Below are 15,878 nucleotides of genomic sequence, written 5' to 3'. Positions count from 1 at the left end.
GCAGGCAGTGTAAGCATGCATTTAGGACTCTAGTGCATATTGCTATGGCGTTGTCGGCAGGTCCGGCCATTGTGGGAAGAGATGTGGCAGACAATAAATCTGATGTGTATTCCGGCATTCCAAGCATTTCTGCTCTTGTCTCGGGTGCAGATGAATGACTGGAAGGAATCCTGTTTGACCACAGGTTGTGGAACTGACAGGGCACTGTGCTTGTGATACAAAGGATCCTAAGACTGGAAATCTCTCATCATACTAACTCAAGTGTGAGACCCCCTGGAAAGGGCTATCCCCAAGAGCAGAGGGAGGAATGTGTCTTCATGAAGCTTTGATCCCATATTCGAAATTCAAATGCTTAAAACACATCATCTAGACTGCTTTCTTCAGTTTGTTTAGAGACCTCCCTGGTCCAGTGCTCCCCACATAGTATGTTTGTGTAATGATTTTTGAAAAGTCTTAATTCAATGTCTGTCAATCAAGTTTGAATATGAATTCTAAATCAATAAAAGAAAATATGGTAAGTTAACTTAAAGATTCTCATGTCGGTTTATTTGTCTAGAGTGAGCTAGGCAGAAATGCTTCAATATATGACAATACAAAAGTACACATTTGTATTTATAGGGACTATCTCAGTTACTATCTGCCTTTTTAATCGTGTTCCTGTGTATTTGGAAGGTTAACAGTTTGAATATTGTGTGGTTCCTCCTTTCAATGGCCCCTGATTGTGGGGTGCATCATACAGCTTATTATTTTGCTCATTTATTTCCTCTGTACGAAAAGTTCAAAGACGTGATCATTTGTACATTATCCTTTGAGTTAGCCTTTTGAGGCTGTGCTGAACCTTTTTGGGCATTGATGGATTGAGATGGACAAGTCTTCTGTTGTCTAAGGCACAGGTGAGTGAAATGTGATGTGTATGCCAAATCACAGGCTTTATTGTTTAGTGCATATGCTAATTCAGAGGCGTTATTGATGGGTTAAAATGTTGTCACTTCATTTGACTGTATATCTTAAAAGTAAAAGATTTAGAAACATAATTATGTGTGTGTAACTTGGCTACACACGATAGCATAACATTATGGCATTGCTCTCTGCTTTCAGGTTTGCAACTATCAATTTCTCTGTGTCACTCCTCCAATGACAAGAAATCTCAAAAGCCAACTTTAGAAAAGCAAAGTACAGAAGATCATCTCTATGTTTTAGAACATAATCTACATCAGCTGATAAGAGAGGTAAGAATTGGTATTGCTGAGGGGTTCTTCGTATCATGGACCATCTCCTCCATTCAGTATAACATTCAAATGTCTCTTGTTCAGTCAGATGGTTCTAATCCGTCAGTAATACATTTACAAAAAGTGCATACCATGTTTGGCCTGCATCAGACAAAAATGCTCTATTCCATATGTAAAACGTGTTTGCACACACAAACTCTAACAGTACACGCCACAATGCAGCTGCAGTCACGACTGTTAATAAACTCCTTGGACTGTATGTTCGGCTGTACAGATGGGGTATTGGTTATTTAATTTAAGAATTTGTTTGCAAGAACGATGGCAGTCCGTTATGACTCTATCGCTCCTTATGATCTGGCATCTACTTCGGAAATTCCGTTATGACTCGGCTTTCTTCACGGAAGTAGTCGACCCATTAATTTAAACCCTGAGGCATTCAGTCAGTATCTGCGGAAGACACACTTGAAGTGGCAGGCCACTCGACCAAACCAGAGCCTTTTCTATGTTGATCGAACTATTTACACCATTGTGGGTTAGTTAAGTGTTGGTTTAAGATTAATTGGAATCTCTCTTGAAGAGAGGTCTTTGCTTTCCTCATTCATGATAGGAGTTGACAAAGATAAGTTCCTTTTTAAAAAAAAAAAAAAAAGTATGTCCAAGGACAACTTAAAGAAGCATAGCTCCTGATTTACAATACCTGAAGCTCTGAACGACAAGATGTGGGTTGATCTGAGTGATTGGCTTTGTCCCCGTTTTGTGCATCCATCTGCATTCAGCCATAGCGTTCCGTATACTCTAAAATGGCAGTGATACAAGATTTGTGCTTGTTCTTTGGTCATTTTGTACTTTGGCCTTCTTCCTGCTGAATGGGTGCAGAAGTACGAGTCTGACACAGAGGTATCATAATGGTTGGCACAGACTTTTATTTACAATAATGAAGGAAAAAGAAAAGCCAATCTTGCCCAACTTTCTGTGAGGGGTTGCCCTACCTTAGCAAAAATACTAAGTACTCAGTTAAGAATGTATGTAAAGTGTCCACCGTCCTGTGTCTAACCCTATTTCCATCCCTTACACTTTCAATCTAAATAAAATAAATCTGAATATTTCATTGCACCGGAAGGAGGCCCCTCTCATTCTGGATGTAATCTCCAAGGCACAGTTCGTGTGAAATAATATGTAGTTAACTATTCACTATGTGAATGTTCAGACTAACTTAAAGAACGCACAGTTCCTCACACTCCTGGGAGGAACCCTTTCCTTGGATCTTGCTTCCACCTGTAACCAAAACACAATTCTGCAGACTTTCTGGAGTAATCCTCTTCCTCAGTCTGTGAAACAAATTTGAGCCTTTCCAGTCTTTTATCAGGCCTGGTTCACTAGCCTACCAGACCTGACCATAGACGTTACCAGTGGTGTATCAAGTCAGGTTCACTAGCCTGCCAGACTTGCTTGCATAGCATTTGAGGTCTCTGGTTATACGTATCTTTGCATTGATGTAGGTCTTCAACTTTTATATACTATATTGGTGGCATTTACCCATTTTCCATTTGGGTCCCACACCCTGTTGCACACTGTCGGGGCTTCCCCACTTTCATATGGGTCCCCTGTTCCTGCTTTACCTAGTGTCCACCTGGACAGACCTGGTATGCTCTCCAGCCAGGTACTAATCCACATAAGTTTATTCTTGGTGTGTATGATTCTGCTATTCCCCTGTGCTCTTTAGGATGTGTTTATCTGGTTTACAAAGTTCATATCAAATTGAGTGATTCCTCTTTTATCCCATTGTGCTCTGTGGGATATATTAACAAGGCTTCTCAGTGTATTCAGCTCCCTTAGTGCCCCAACAACCGGTCCAACCCCTTCCCTACCTTTGGGAAGTCTCGGGGCTGTCTCCAGACTATACCTCGTGTCTCCGGCTGCTCGCATCTTCATTCTCGGTTTGTTTTTGCTGGTCTGGCTTTCTCTCTGCCACCAGCCAGGCTGAGACCTCTCAGATAGTTACGCCTCGCTGTGTCCCGATTTCCAGCGTATCATTCCTTGCTCCGTCAGGGCTGGTTCGACAGACCATTTACTCCTTCTATCCTTCTTATGATTGGGGCTGCCTCTTGACAACTGTACCATGTGTTTTCGTTCCACGGTGGGCCTTTGCTTCGTTGTTCCCTCCTATTTGTCTCCGTAAGTCAAGTTTGGGTAAATCTCCCTCTTCCTCATCCCAATATTGTCAATGAGACTTTCTATTCTAACATATAGAGGTATGGGGGACGAGAGGGGCCTGAGTAGGGGGATAAGGATAGTGGGGGTACCAAAGGGGTAAGGGAATACAGCGTTCTCCCAGGCCCATAGTCACTGGCCCCATGAAGGATTTCCCTATGCATGAGGTCCACCTGTTGAGTACCACCCCTAAGGGGACTATCGGGTAGCAGCCTCACCTCCCTGGCCTCATACAAAGGGGCCTCCCCCATAGAAGTGTAGTGACAGTGCCCTGGTATTCCTTACACTTCCCTTTCGGGTCTTGAATTGCTGTATATGCAAATCCCTTTCCTGGGCAAAGCCTCTGTTTTCTTGCGAAAAGTGACAGTCTGTGTTTGGCCATATGTGGGGGCTGGGATTGTCTGGTCTCAGTCCACATCCAAGCCATAGTGTCTGTTGCTCGGCAGAATGTTTATCCAGTGCCTTTCCATGTTTGGACAGCCCCAGCCAATTTGCATGGTGTAGATCCTTACCAATGGGGTCCTGGTGGTGATACCAGTGCAAATTCTGGATAAAAGGAGGACTCCTGCAGCCATTTGACAGATCATTGTTGGGGCCAAGATCACTACGAAGAAGTGAATCCCTTTGAAGACCAGAGCACAACCGTTGCAACTTACCATCATTGCCTCCTGCCAGGTCCTGGGGAAGTCCAGCTCCTCTGTTCTGATATCAAGAAGTGCTTTGTCTGTGACTTTGACCTCTGGACCGGTGGAAGCAACCATTCTCGGTCCTTGCTTGAGGATCCGTGCCTGCAGAAGTGTCCATGGACCACCCGGTGGATGGACAAGCTCTTCCTTGGGCTACCTTGCTGGAGCAGTCATCATTCCCAGTGCATGCTTGGAACTTGGAGGATCTTAAATCTGTGCTACAAGACACCTGCACCTGCATTTTCAGCCTTCCAGTCCAACAGTAGCCATGCAATACCTGCTTCTTGGTTGACAAACCAAAGATCACTTGTTGCTGCCTGATTGTGGTGACTCCTGCTGAATCCTGCCTTCTTTGCTTTCTCCTGAGGTTACCTGTTCTGCAGATGTGTTTGTCCTTTTGTGCCAAGGGTGCCTAGCCGCCTAGTCCCTGGAAGCTTAAAATGGGTGCTGCGACAGACCAAAACTAAATCCAGTACCTGAAAATGACTTCTGCACGCACGACCCCTGGATCTCCCTTGATCGGACCAAGCTTAGAAGTAAATGGGCCCATCAGATTCTAGACCCTCTGAAGTGGGATTTGGAAAAATCTGTGGCAGTGGGTGGGGAAGTTTACATTCCAGTTCCTGTCCCCATCTCTCCCTTGCCTGACTGATTGGTTGTGGGCTGGTCATGGATCTCCCCTCGCCCGTCACTAGTGTGGTAGGTCTCAAAGAGACAACGAAAGTGAACATTTCCTGAATTCTGGGACACTTAGCCTCAACTACCTCCATTGCACAATGTTTGGAAAGATTTCTCTGTAGGCATCTTTCCCGCCATAGCTCTCTGGACCCCCAATCTTTTTGCTTTTGTTTTTGAACATGTCCTATCTGTGTGTGGTGGCTGTTGCTGGAACTTGCCTTCTCCCGTCCTGTGAAGTGAACTAAAGAGGTCTGCATCAGTCTTGAATGCCAAGAAACCACATAGGCGCCAACAGTGAGTGACAGTATGCAGTATGAGAACCTTTAACATAATATTCCTTCATCGCCAAGGGTTGAATTCTCACCAGAACCAACAACGGGAAATCGACCTCCCCACCGTCGACCCATCCAGTCATCTGGGAAAGTCTGAGCCAAGGGGAGGTTAGTAAAAGCAAAGCATTTGTCTCCCCCTGTCCTCCATAGGATAACTTTGTTGCATCTCGTCTCTTGAACAATCACCAGCACAAGTGCTTTATCTACATCAGATACATTCTGGGGAGAAGCATTGTTACTTTTTGGCACAGGGCCTCACTGTTCATAGGGATTGGACCTCTGGAGCTAGGGAACATTTCTTGTGACTTGGTTCCATCTTACTGCACCACTTTACTTACCCCTTTCCCTGATTTAAGTCATTCAATGCATTTTAAAAACATATGGTGACTGTATATATGTTTATCATTGAGTATTGTGCAATCTTATCACCGGCTTGTTTCATTTTTTAGTGTGTTTTTAAGGCCCAGAATAAATAGTGTTTTTTTTATACATTCCTGTCGCAATTGAGGTGATTGTGTGCTTCACCTTGTGGACCCATTGTGGACCAGTGACCCACTCACCCTCTCCTTGGAATAGTGTTGACTGTTCTCCATTGCTACCTTGATTGGGTTTTGGCTAACCCCTCCGAGTTGCCCTGTTCACTATAAATAGGATGGCCTCCTAAAATCCGCTCACCAGGCCACAGTCTAAAAATCCATCTTAACACACAATCCAAGAGTACACCTACCTCAACAGTATACTTTGTGTTACTGGTAGCAATAGAGTACTAGTACCCATGTTCCTATCAACGCTGGCCTTCCTTAAGAGTTGGGATTATTTTCGAACATTGTTCCTAAGTGCTCTAATGTATTTTACTAACTGTTGACTTAACTTTGTTTACTGGATTTTTCCCACTCTTCACTGGATTTACCATTTACAGTTATTGAAAGTATAGCTTAAGATTGCATAACTGTCTCAAGTCTGTGCAGAACCCCTTCATGGTGGATCTATATATGCATATGGTAATAGTTGTGGGATTATACTTACCTGAGGTTTTCATTGCTTTCAGTCTATCTTAAAGGCTTAATAAATAATTGTACCTTTTTTTTACTTCAATGTTTAGCTCAATATATTGGAGTACTCTGTGTGTCTCATTGTTGCCCTGGTCTAGACGACTCTCAGACTCCTCCTGGGTATAATACTCACCTTCTGCTACCCTACCTTGATTGGGTTTGGCTAGGCTTCAGTGTCTTTCCTGTTCACCATAGGCCTCTCGAATTCTGCTGAAAGTCAATCATAAGCCCACAGGCCTATGTCCTGCACCCTTTCGATTCCACCCCAACAATCAAATGCCTTAAGGGAGGAGAGACATTTGAGGCAGGCAAAGACCAAAGGATGAACAGGGAAGGGCGTCAAGGATCGTAGAGTAAGTTGGAAAGTGAGATCCGTTAGATGAGTTACCCGCTTGTGCTCTCTCGCTTTCTTGCTCTCTTGCACTCTCTCTCGCTTGCACACTTTCTCTCTTCAGCGTTGACTTGTGCTCTCTTTTGCGCTTTCTCTAACTTATGCGCTTTCTCTCACTTATGCGCTTTCTCTCACTTATGCGCTTTCTCTCACTTATGCGCTTTCTCTCTCTTATGCTCTTTCTCTCACTATGCGCTTTCTCTCACTTATGCGCTTTCTCTCACTTATGCGCTTTCTCTCACTTATGCGCTTTCTCTCACTTATGCGCTTTCTCTCACTTATGCGCTTTCTCTCACTTGTGCACGCTCTCACTTGTGCACGCTCTCACTTGTGCACGCTCTCACTTGTGCACGCTCTCACTATCACGCTCTCACTATCGCACTCTTGCACGCTCTCTCGCCCTCTCTCTCGCCCTCTCTCTCGCCCTCTCTCTCGCCCTCTCTCTCGCCCTCTCTCTCGCCCACTCTCTCGCCCACTCTCGCCTTCTTTCTCCCTCTCCCCCTCTCTCACACCCTCTTACATCTCTCGCCATCTCTCTTCCCCCTCTCTCTTGCCCCCCCTCTCTTGCCCCCCCTCTCTTGCCCCCCTCTCTCTTGCCCCCCTCTCTCTTGCCCCCCTCTCTCTTGCCCCCCTCTCTCTTGCCCCCCTCTCTCTTGCCCCCCTCTCTCTTGCCCCCCTCTCTCTTGCCCCCCTCTCTCTTGCCCCCCTCTCTCTTGCCCCCCTCTCTCTCTTGCCCCCCTCTCTCTTGCCCCCCTCTTTTTCTCACCCTGTTGCGCGCTCTCGTCGCTTTCGCTCGCCCTGTCACACTCTTGCTCGCCCTCTTGTCTCCTTTGCTCGTGTAGGGCATCAATAGTGGTTGTTTGATGTCAGCATGGCAGACAAGCCGGAGATGTCAGTTGATCAGCCCTGCAGAAGGGGAACGTGGAGCCAGACCTAATTCAGCTACAACCACGTCAATGGATCCCCCTTAATGGGTTCTACTCAGTCACCACTGGCCTTATCCGGACCATCTGCATTGTTGCATTTTCCACTGATTGACTGGTCTGCACCTCAAGCGCCTGGCATTGGTCTGCCCTGAGTTCATCATTCCGCGTGTCATAGAATTGGCCTTCCCGTGTTACTTTGGCCACATTCCTAGGAGTATAAATACTCATTCACACCCGGGGAAGGGTGCTTAGCCAATCATGTGGCTGGAAACACAGGCAAGAACTGACAGTGTCCCGTTCACGTTCCACCAAGCCTCGTGTTTTGACATATTTTTTAGCAATACGCGCAGAGCCCATCTCCTGCTACTTTCACACCCTTGATGGGGCCACGTGGTGCACATAGCTATCACCCCTGCATCTGGGGCATACAAGGCCGGTAAGGGACATGAGCTTATGCCTAGGCTTGTGTTGTGCGACCTTTACTGGCCCTGTATGTCCTCTGACACAGGGGTGAGAACCTGCATCTTTGTCTCCAGATCCCATTTCTTCAGCAATAGCATGTTCTTTGAGATATGAGGACAATCTCCTCCTCACATTCTGGTATGTATTGATGACACCAGCCATGAGATTTTCACAGATATAGCTAAGCAGTTTGTTGTTCAGCCAAGTCTTCCTCCCCATCCAGTCTCACCATCTGTATCCTAATCAGCCTCTACATGTTTGTCACTGCCTGTCCTGGGGTCTAAGCAAACAAACTATGTATAGTGCCCTTTCATGCACGCGAACACATGCAATCTTAAGATTAAAAAACACATCTTCATATAGAACACTCAAAACGTTTTTTCTTCATACAAACAACAGGTTGCTGGAAGGCTCTCCTAAAAAAAGAGATCAAGTGACCAGATGCCCCCGTGTTCGGTGCGCTTTATAAATATCAAAATAAATAAACAAATAAAGAACCCCAAGCCATTGCATGCAATTGATGTGCTTCTGTGATGAAAAGAAAACCGTATGAAATGCCCATGTAATTGCTACTGTGCTGCCTCCATTAAAGCGGATTAAGACCGAGGAAAATGAAGCAGAAATGCAGCCCTTGTTTAGGACATTTTTTATTTTACACAATACTACCTGTGTTCTAAAAACAAGTGAAACACATGTTCATGATTCAAGATGCTGTAATAACAATGTAACCTACAAAATGCAGGCAGTTGAACAAAGAGAACAAAACACAAATTCCCTTTTACATTGAGTAAGTATTAACTTGATAGAATCATTAACAGAGGAGTGTGTGAAAAAAATGAAACAGACCAGGACTCATCCCAGTTGCATATTCAAAGGAACTGTGTGGATTGCTAAAGTAAAGAGTGATTTGCAACTTGCTGCTGGCCAGGCTATCACCGGTGAGCTCCATGATTTATGGGGGTGCTGCCATAAATAGCCTGTGTAAATGGTACGCAAGGAAGAATTAAAAGGGCCTGTATTGACAAGATTTCTGTGCATAAAAAGGCCTCATGAGCACCTTATCTGGAGGGCTACCTAAATGAGTGGCTTATTTGGGGATCTCTCCAGGGGAAGCCTCTTTCTCTTCAAAATACTAGTCTATTCCTTGGGCTTATCTAAGATCTTCAAGAAGCCATCACTTACCCATCTCAAACCCTTACTTATATAGAGTTTGTCTGGGATGCGGATCAGCACAGGGTTTTTCCTCTAGTGTGGCTGCGAGCCATTCAATAGTTGGCAACATTGTTCTTACAATTGACAATGCTACCAGCACACCTGTATCAGAGACTATTGTGCCTAATAGTTTCATGTGTCTTGGCAGTCCCTCACACAAGGTGGTTTTTGAAAAACGCCCAGTTATATGTGGCAGTCAACTGGAAGGAGGACATTCATCCTGTGGCTATGCTCCTTTCCGTCCACTCTCATCTCAAGCCGGAGCTCGCAAGGTGAGCCCATGTGCCTAACCTTTCCCAATCCCCCTACTTGTCGATCTAAAATGTCGCCATAGAATTGGCCATTAATATCAGAACCCCCTCCCTTCCTCTGAATAGAAGGAAGAAATGTCCTGAGGGGTTAAGAAGATAACCTTCATCTCCAGGTAAGTTATATCATTCTTATATGGTTGTTTCCACTAGAGAATCCCAGAGTCTGTCTTCATGGATTCTTCTCTTCTTGGTTTCGGGTGTACTGTGGGACGTCTGCAAGTACATTACCACTGGAACCCATAGGCCTCAAATAATCATGTAAATTACCTGGAGTTGAAGGCAATGTTCCTAGTCCTCAAAGGTCTTCTTCCTTTTGTTCGGGGGAAGAGTTTTCTGATACGAACAAACACTTTTATGGCAATAGTTTGTGTCAACAAGCAGGGGGGAACGAGATCCCTTCCTTTTTGTACACTAGCACAGGAGTGGTGACACTTGTCTACTGGGCAGAATGTTCATTTTACAGCCTCTCTAGTGGGGAAGCCCAATGTAACTGCAGACATTCTCAACAGTCTGGTTCACACACAAGAATGGGGGATTTTGCAAAATCTGACAGACCAAATATTCTAAGGGAGACTTGCATGTCCTTAAAGCTGCACAGAAATCTTCAGTTTGCAGTACTCTGGCAAATTGACCAGATTCTGTTACTGATATGTGGAATGGGACTTAACCATTTGACAAAACTGGGTGATCATCTATCCTTTCACTCATTTGGAGGAAACTGATATGAAGCCTGATTCATTAGGACTAACCTTTCTGCGATTAGTGACAACCTTTACAAGAGTCCTGGCAATTTGTCCCTGTCAAATGCAGGTATTAAGGGGCAGTTTGGTGGGTTGTAGTTTTTTCCAAGTGTCCGATCTCTGCACTCTCCTTGGGATCTCAGTGTGGTTCTCTCAGCTCTCCTGGGCAAGCATTTGGAACCTATGGCCTTGGTGACTTGGACAGCTCCCTCCTGCCCTCCCACATATTACAGTGGCACATGCGCACAGGAAACGTACCTATGCCTTTTTATAAGTGCTGGTCCACTTCACGGTTCCGATCACATTCTTGTAGAACTATTGACCTATACGTTAGGAGAAAAGATGATTATGGACTAAGAGTACAGTAGTCACCACATTGAAGAACATTCCGTTTATCACAGGCCTTATAAAATGATATGGCAACACCAGCACATACAAGTCCAACCCTAACATAGTCCAACCCTAACATTTAAACAAGTAGAGTTTCAGGTAAGTTACCAAGTTTGGATAGTAACACTCTTAAGTAATTTAGAAATAGTAGATATCATGTAGAGGGAAAGGATAGCTACTACATACAGGATCCCTGTAACCAGGTTCCACCACAAAAGGTGAGGCAAGGGTAGTTGAAAGATATGACTTTGCGCTGAATGGAACCCAAGGGGGACACACACAGAAACTGGTATGCAAACCAGCCTCTCAAACTTGTATAAGGATGGACAATGACCCTGGGTAAGTCTAGACCGAGGGAGACAACTGCTCTCAAGGTTTGTTGCAGCGATGGAGGTCCAGGGATTGCAGGTACAGGTGTGTCTTCTGTTGACAACTTTGATAGCTGGGTTATGATATGATAGGTTATTTATAACATTCTTAATACCCAGATGTTTCTAAGCGCGGACCCAGATTGAACCTGTGTTGCTCCGTCGTCTTGTTTCCAAAGCGAGCACGTTGCCGCTGTGCTACCCTCCCGAGACAGTTCTGTTCTCTGTCAACAACATCTGTTCTGTTCTCTGTCAGCGACCTCATGGTTATGAAGACCACCAGCCTGTTCATATGCTTAAGATGGAGGATGCTCGTTTTTGATCCATAGTGTTTGAGGACTGAAAAGATGTCACAGATGAAATAAACAGTCGCTGTGACACCGATAAGGGTACACAGACACAAGGATAAAGAAAAAAGGACTTGTCTCCAGCAAGTCTCTTCTTCATTGCAAAGAGCAGCAGCAGATCAATGAGGCACCAGTCCCACAATGAGGGTGCACTGTAAGATTCACATGCCCAGGCTGTGCCAGAACCAAGCAACAGGGGTCGTCTCCATTCCGGTTAGTGTGCCAACTACAGGCCCATACTACTTCTGAGCTCCAGCAGGACGATTATGGTGATGTAGGACTCGCAACTGGTTAAACCCACAAGTTCAAGGCAGGAAGGAAGACACTGTGGAAGGTCTCCCCTTTTGAAGAGCAGTGCTTCACCTTGCATAGATTGTTAGAGCAATCGTATCAGCAGCAGCTTTCCATTGTCCCTCTTTGGCCTTATGTATTGGATACTTGGCTCTAGTGGTCAAATAAAGGAATCTCTCAAAATCCAATCTTGATACAGCATCTTAGGTGGGCTGATGTGCGCCCCTCGCCCATCAGTGGGCCTGCACCATTCATCATGACATCACTAAGGTTAGGAATTTTAATTTATTTGTACTGATTTTAAAAAAATCCTTTACAAAATTTGACATAGATGCAAGTATAATAAACAATATACAATTAATTTCAATTATTACAATTTCATAGAATCAGTGTTCATAACCTTAAATTCATAAGAAATCATTAAAATTCATTCATTTAAGTTTCGGCTACAGGAGTGATTAATGCACATGTATTAGGAATAGTGACCGGTTCTCTCTCCAGGTCATGGAGTAATTGGTAACACATCAGCCTTTGTACAGCTAGTAAATCCCCCTATGGGGTCCTCAATATTCTTATATCATCTTGTTCAGACACCCTGAGACCACTTGCCAAACAGAATACAAAGCCATGTGCACGGATTCAAGGTCTGTGTTTAGCTCCAAAATTCATCACTTTTGATCGCTTTGTAGTTACCTACAAAGACCCCCCAGCCTTGTCATATACGTAGGGCCCCATCTGGGACAGTGTAAACACGTGTGTAGGTGTTTCCTTATGGTCTTTTAACCCACACATAAGGCAGATTCTCTCTTCTGCCCTGATTTTGACTTGGGCACCCTTCAGTGTGAGTAATGGCAGCTGATTTATCTGTAGTTTCAAAATGAACTTACAAACTGCCTGACTCAAACACTTCAAGAGGTATTTTTGGGGCTGGAAATAACAATGGACTGTTCCCTGTATATATTTAAAGTTGTGCAACTTTTCCGGATTCGTGAAGTTACCCACCCAGTCCATTGATTCACTTTAAAAAAAAAAAAAAAGTGATTTCAGTACCTCAGACCTAGTCCTCTTATAAAATCTGGGGACCAACCTAGATCAGAAAAGCATGACTCATTCAAAGTGACATAGTCTTGACTGCTTTCCCTTTCATACTTGGATCCCATCAGATTCAATAATTTGCACACTGGTCTATTCCTTGCTTTCATGTACAGGATGCCCCTTTGCATTAGTGCTTGGCTCCTGAGGGACATTGGTCCCAGTTCTAGTCTCACGTAGGCCATTGGAGTGGCAGGTGGAAGACCCAGGAGTTGGCTCCAGAATTGGCCCTCCACCACATTTAGCCAGGACATGTCCCTCATTGCCAGTGCATTAGGAATGTGAGTTAGGGCTGTCTGTAGCCCCTTACCCAGTCCAAACCAGTTCCACACACAAACGATACTTTCCAGACTCTAGACCGACCCTGCAAAGTGAATCATCACATATTGCTGCTTCCTACATGCTCCTGCCCAGGACAAATGTGTCCAACAAAAACAAAGGCAGTAAGCCGAAAAGACACAACCTAAACAACAAGGTTAGCAGAAGTAGTAAAATGGCTACCTCGTGGTAATAAAATAATTTCTGATGCTTGTTAATCTTCTTAGAATCACATGCTGTGCATATAGTCCGACATCTAGTGGTAATCGCAGAGTATTGCATCTTTTTTTCGAGGATCGAAAGGGGGCGTCGACATGGGCATGACTGTAACACTTCCCAACGTGGCGTGTAGCGTACCCAAAATCCCTCACGGATAGAGTTCCCTCAGATAGTTTTTTTCCGCCCAACTAGTTGGTCGCATTATGCAGAGCTCATCAGAGTTCATATTGCAAAGTAATTATTCGTTGTCCCACAACTGATGATCGTTTTGTCTTTGACTTTTCTTCAACTACTTCATGGATCCCTTCGCCGACGACATCCAACTGCTGTTTCGGTAACTGGTACATCGATCGACGACTGTTGACCGTGTGGCCTCTGCCCCCAGGCCAGGCCCTTACAGTAGGGAGAGGACTTGCAAATGCAATAGGTGCTTGCCTCATAATCACGAGTGATCCTGTAAGTCCTGCAAACTCTTTCGTCCAAAGACGTTAAAAGTTCCCCCGTTGGCGCTGTTGCCTCAGATGACGAGGACTGTTCCTTCACACATCTCACCAGTAATGGCATTTCTTTTGATTGCATCTGCTTAGATTCACATGCGCCCACCCTTCCTCCCCTCATGGAGTAGAAGGAACACTGACATCTTACACCTTCTCTCTCTGTACTCGCTCACGCTGGTCATAAGGCTCCCTCATGGCAGAAAAAACAAAATCGGAGGGACCTCGATGCGTGAGGGATTTTTGGTACATTACACGTCACGTTGGGTATAGTGTTCAGTCGCGCCCATGTCAACGTCCCCTTTCGATCCTCAAAAGAAAGATGCAATACTCTGCGATGACCACTAGACGTGTGACTACATGCACAGCATGTGAATCTAAGCTGATACAATGATCAGAAATGCTATTACGGTAATGCACAGAAGTATGAAGAAATTCCCACTGCCACCGGCCTGTTTGGGTTACACTGAACAATGGCAAATGCCTGTAAAGTAAAAAGAAAGGGCAAACAAGGACCCTCTGCTGTACTATCCAGGGAGATGTTGTAGTGTTACTAACATAAATGGGGGTCAGGGTTCCCTACACTGTTAACTGTAAGGAAATACATCAAGCAAGCAAGTGAGGCTAAAAAGATCTTGCTCACAAAACCAGGTCAGGATCACACAAACTGTTAGCAGATATGCTGGGGGTCCTGCTAGACAGTGGAGGAGCAGCGACCATTGAAAGCCATATGTCTATATAAGATATTGGACTGTTATTTATTGCTGCGAACACCACAAGACCTTATGCTTGAATTTTGCAACATAAAAGTACAGTCTGATTAGATATAAAAAGGCTTGATGACCCAAAGAGGGGAGGTGGAGGCGGATGGGGACCTTTGTTTTGTTCCGAAGATGACCTGTTTCTTTATGGTCCCAAAAAATCCAATGACCTAATTTCAATAAACAGTGTATTTTTGTGGGGCACTATTTGAAATGTTATCCTTTTGGGTGTACCTTACCCAGGTATTCTGTTCAGTTCCATAAACAGAACCTGAGCTCTTCGGTGATGCCTCATCCTGCAAGTGCCTCCTTTGGCCACAAACGAATGAGACTAGCAGGACCACAAGCCTTTGACAGAAATGAGATCAATTCATTGCAACAAACAGAGGGGCTGCTGGAGAAGATCATCAAGCAGGCAAAACATATCTTTCTCAGACGGAGGTAAGTGCATTTTGTATGCTCAATCTTAAGTATTGTCCAGGCCAGGGGGGATCACCAGAAAAATTGAAACCAGAGTCTGGGCTGAGCTGAGGTTTGAGGATCTTTATTAAACAAATAGAAAATAATAAGGATTAGGTTTAACTGTGGTCAACTAGTGTGAATCCTTGAAACATAAACACTTCAGACTTCCTGTAATCGACAGTGGTCCTCGGTCCCACCTCCCACACCCCTTCCATTAGACTCCACCCACCTGCCAGGTAAAATGTCACTCAGTCTTTTGGGGTTTAAATGCCCCAGAACTTCTTTATTATCTCTTGTCCTTTTTTGAAAAACGACACCACCTTCCCTGGTGCCCAAGGTTGTCTAAATGTGGACCAGACATTAAGATAGTTAGGGTGGACCAGACATTAAGATAATTAGGGTGTTAGAAAAAGAACATGGTGGGCTCTTGGGTTGTGAATCTTAACCCCCTTTGTGGTGGTCACAGACTGTCCCATAGTTTCTCAAGTCACTTGGTTTGTAACCACCATTCTATCTTACTGCTACATGCACCTCCTCCTTATCGCTTCCTCTATCTGGCTCCCTTCCGTCCTTTTTCTCACTCCTCCCCACCCATCTGCCATGTTCTGCTCTTTTTTCATCACCTCCCTTTCCTCCTTTTGACTGTTCCCCCTTCCACCTCCCCTCTTGACTTCTTCCCGCTTCCTCTTTAGCGCCCTCTATCCCCATCTTCCTTTCCACGCCACTCTGCATCCTTCGGTTTCTTGCCTGTGTCTTCGTTTGTTTGCTCCTCATCACTTCTACTCCTCTATTGTTGTTTTCTTCATCTCCTTACAGCACCTCGCAGTTTTTCTTTACCACTGCTCTTGCCTACTTCCTTGATGCACTCTCCATCGCATTGCTCCTCTCGCCAACCTCCTGTCCTTA

At 44.8% G+C, this 15,878-nt stretch overlaps 1 protein-coding gene across 1 annotated transcript in view; it reads left to right on the top strand.

Moving 5' to 3' along the window:
- Positions 1–15,878, top strand: part of MED17 (mediator complex subunit 17) — a 263,493-nt gene that overhangs the window by 189,410 nt on the left and 58,205 nt on the right. Inside the window, exons 7-8 of the mRNA XM_069639284.1 lie at positions 1,099–1,229; positions 14,767–14,951. Of these exons, the coding sequence (XP_069495385.1) occupies positions 1,099–1,229; positions 14,767–14,951 (316 nt within the window). The remainder of the gene's footprint in view (positions 1–1,098; positions 1,230–14,766; positions 14,952–15,878) is intronic.

The sequence above is a fragment of the Ambystoma mexicanum genome, chromosome 7q, assembly GCF_040938575.1.
Source record: "Ambystoma mexicanum isolate Mex_15411 chromosome 7q, UKY_AmexF1_1, whole genome shotgun sequence".
Taxonomy (NCBI): domain Eukaryota; kingdom Metazoa; phylum Chordata; class Amphibia; order Caudata; family Ambystomatidae; genus Ambystoma; species Ambystoma mexicanum.
Note: the sequence above shows the minus strand (reverse complement) of the source record. Positions and strands in the feature narration are given on the sequence as shown.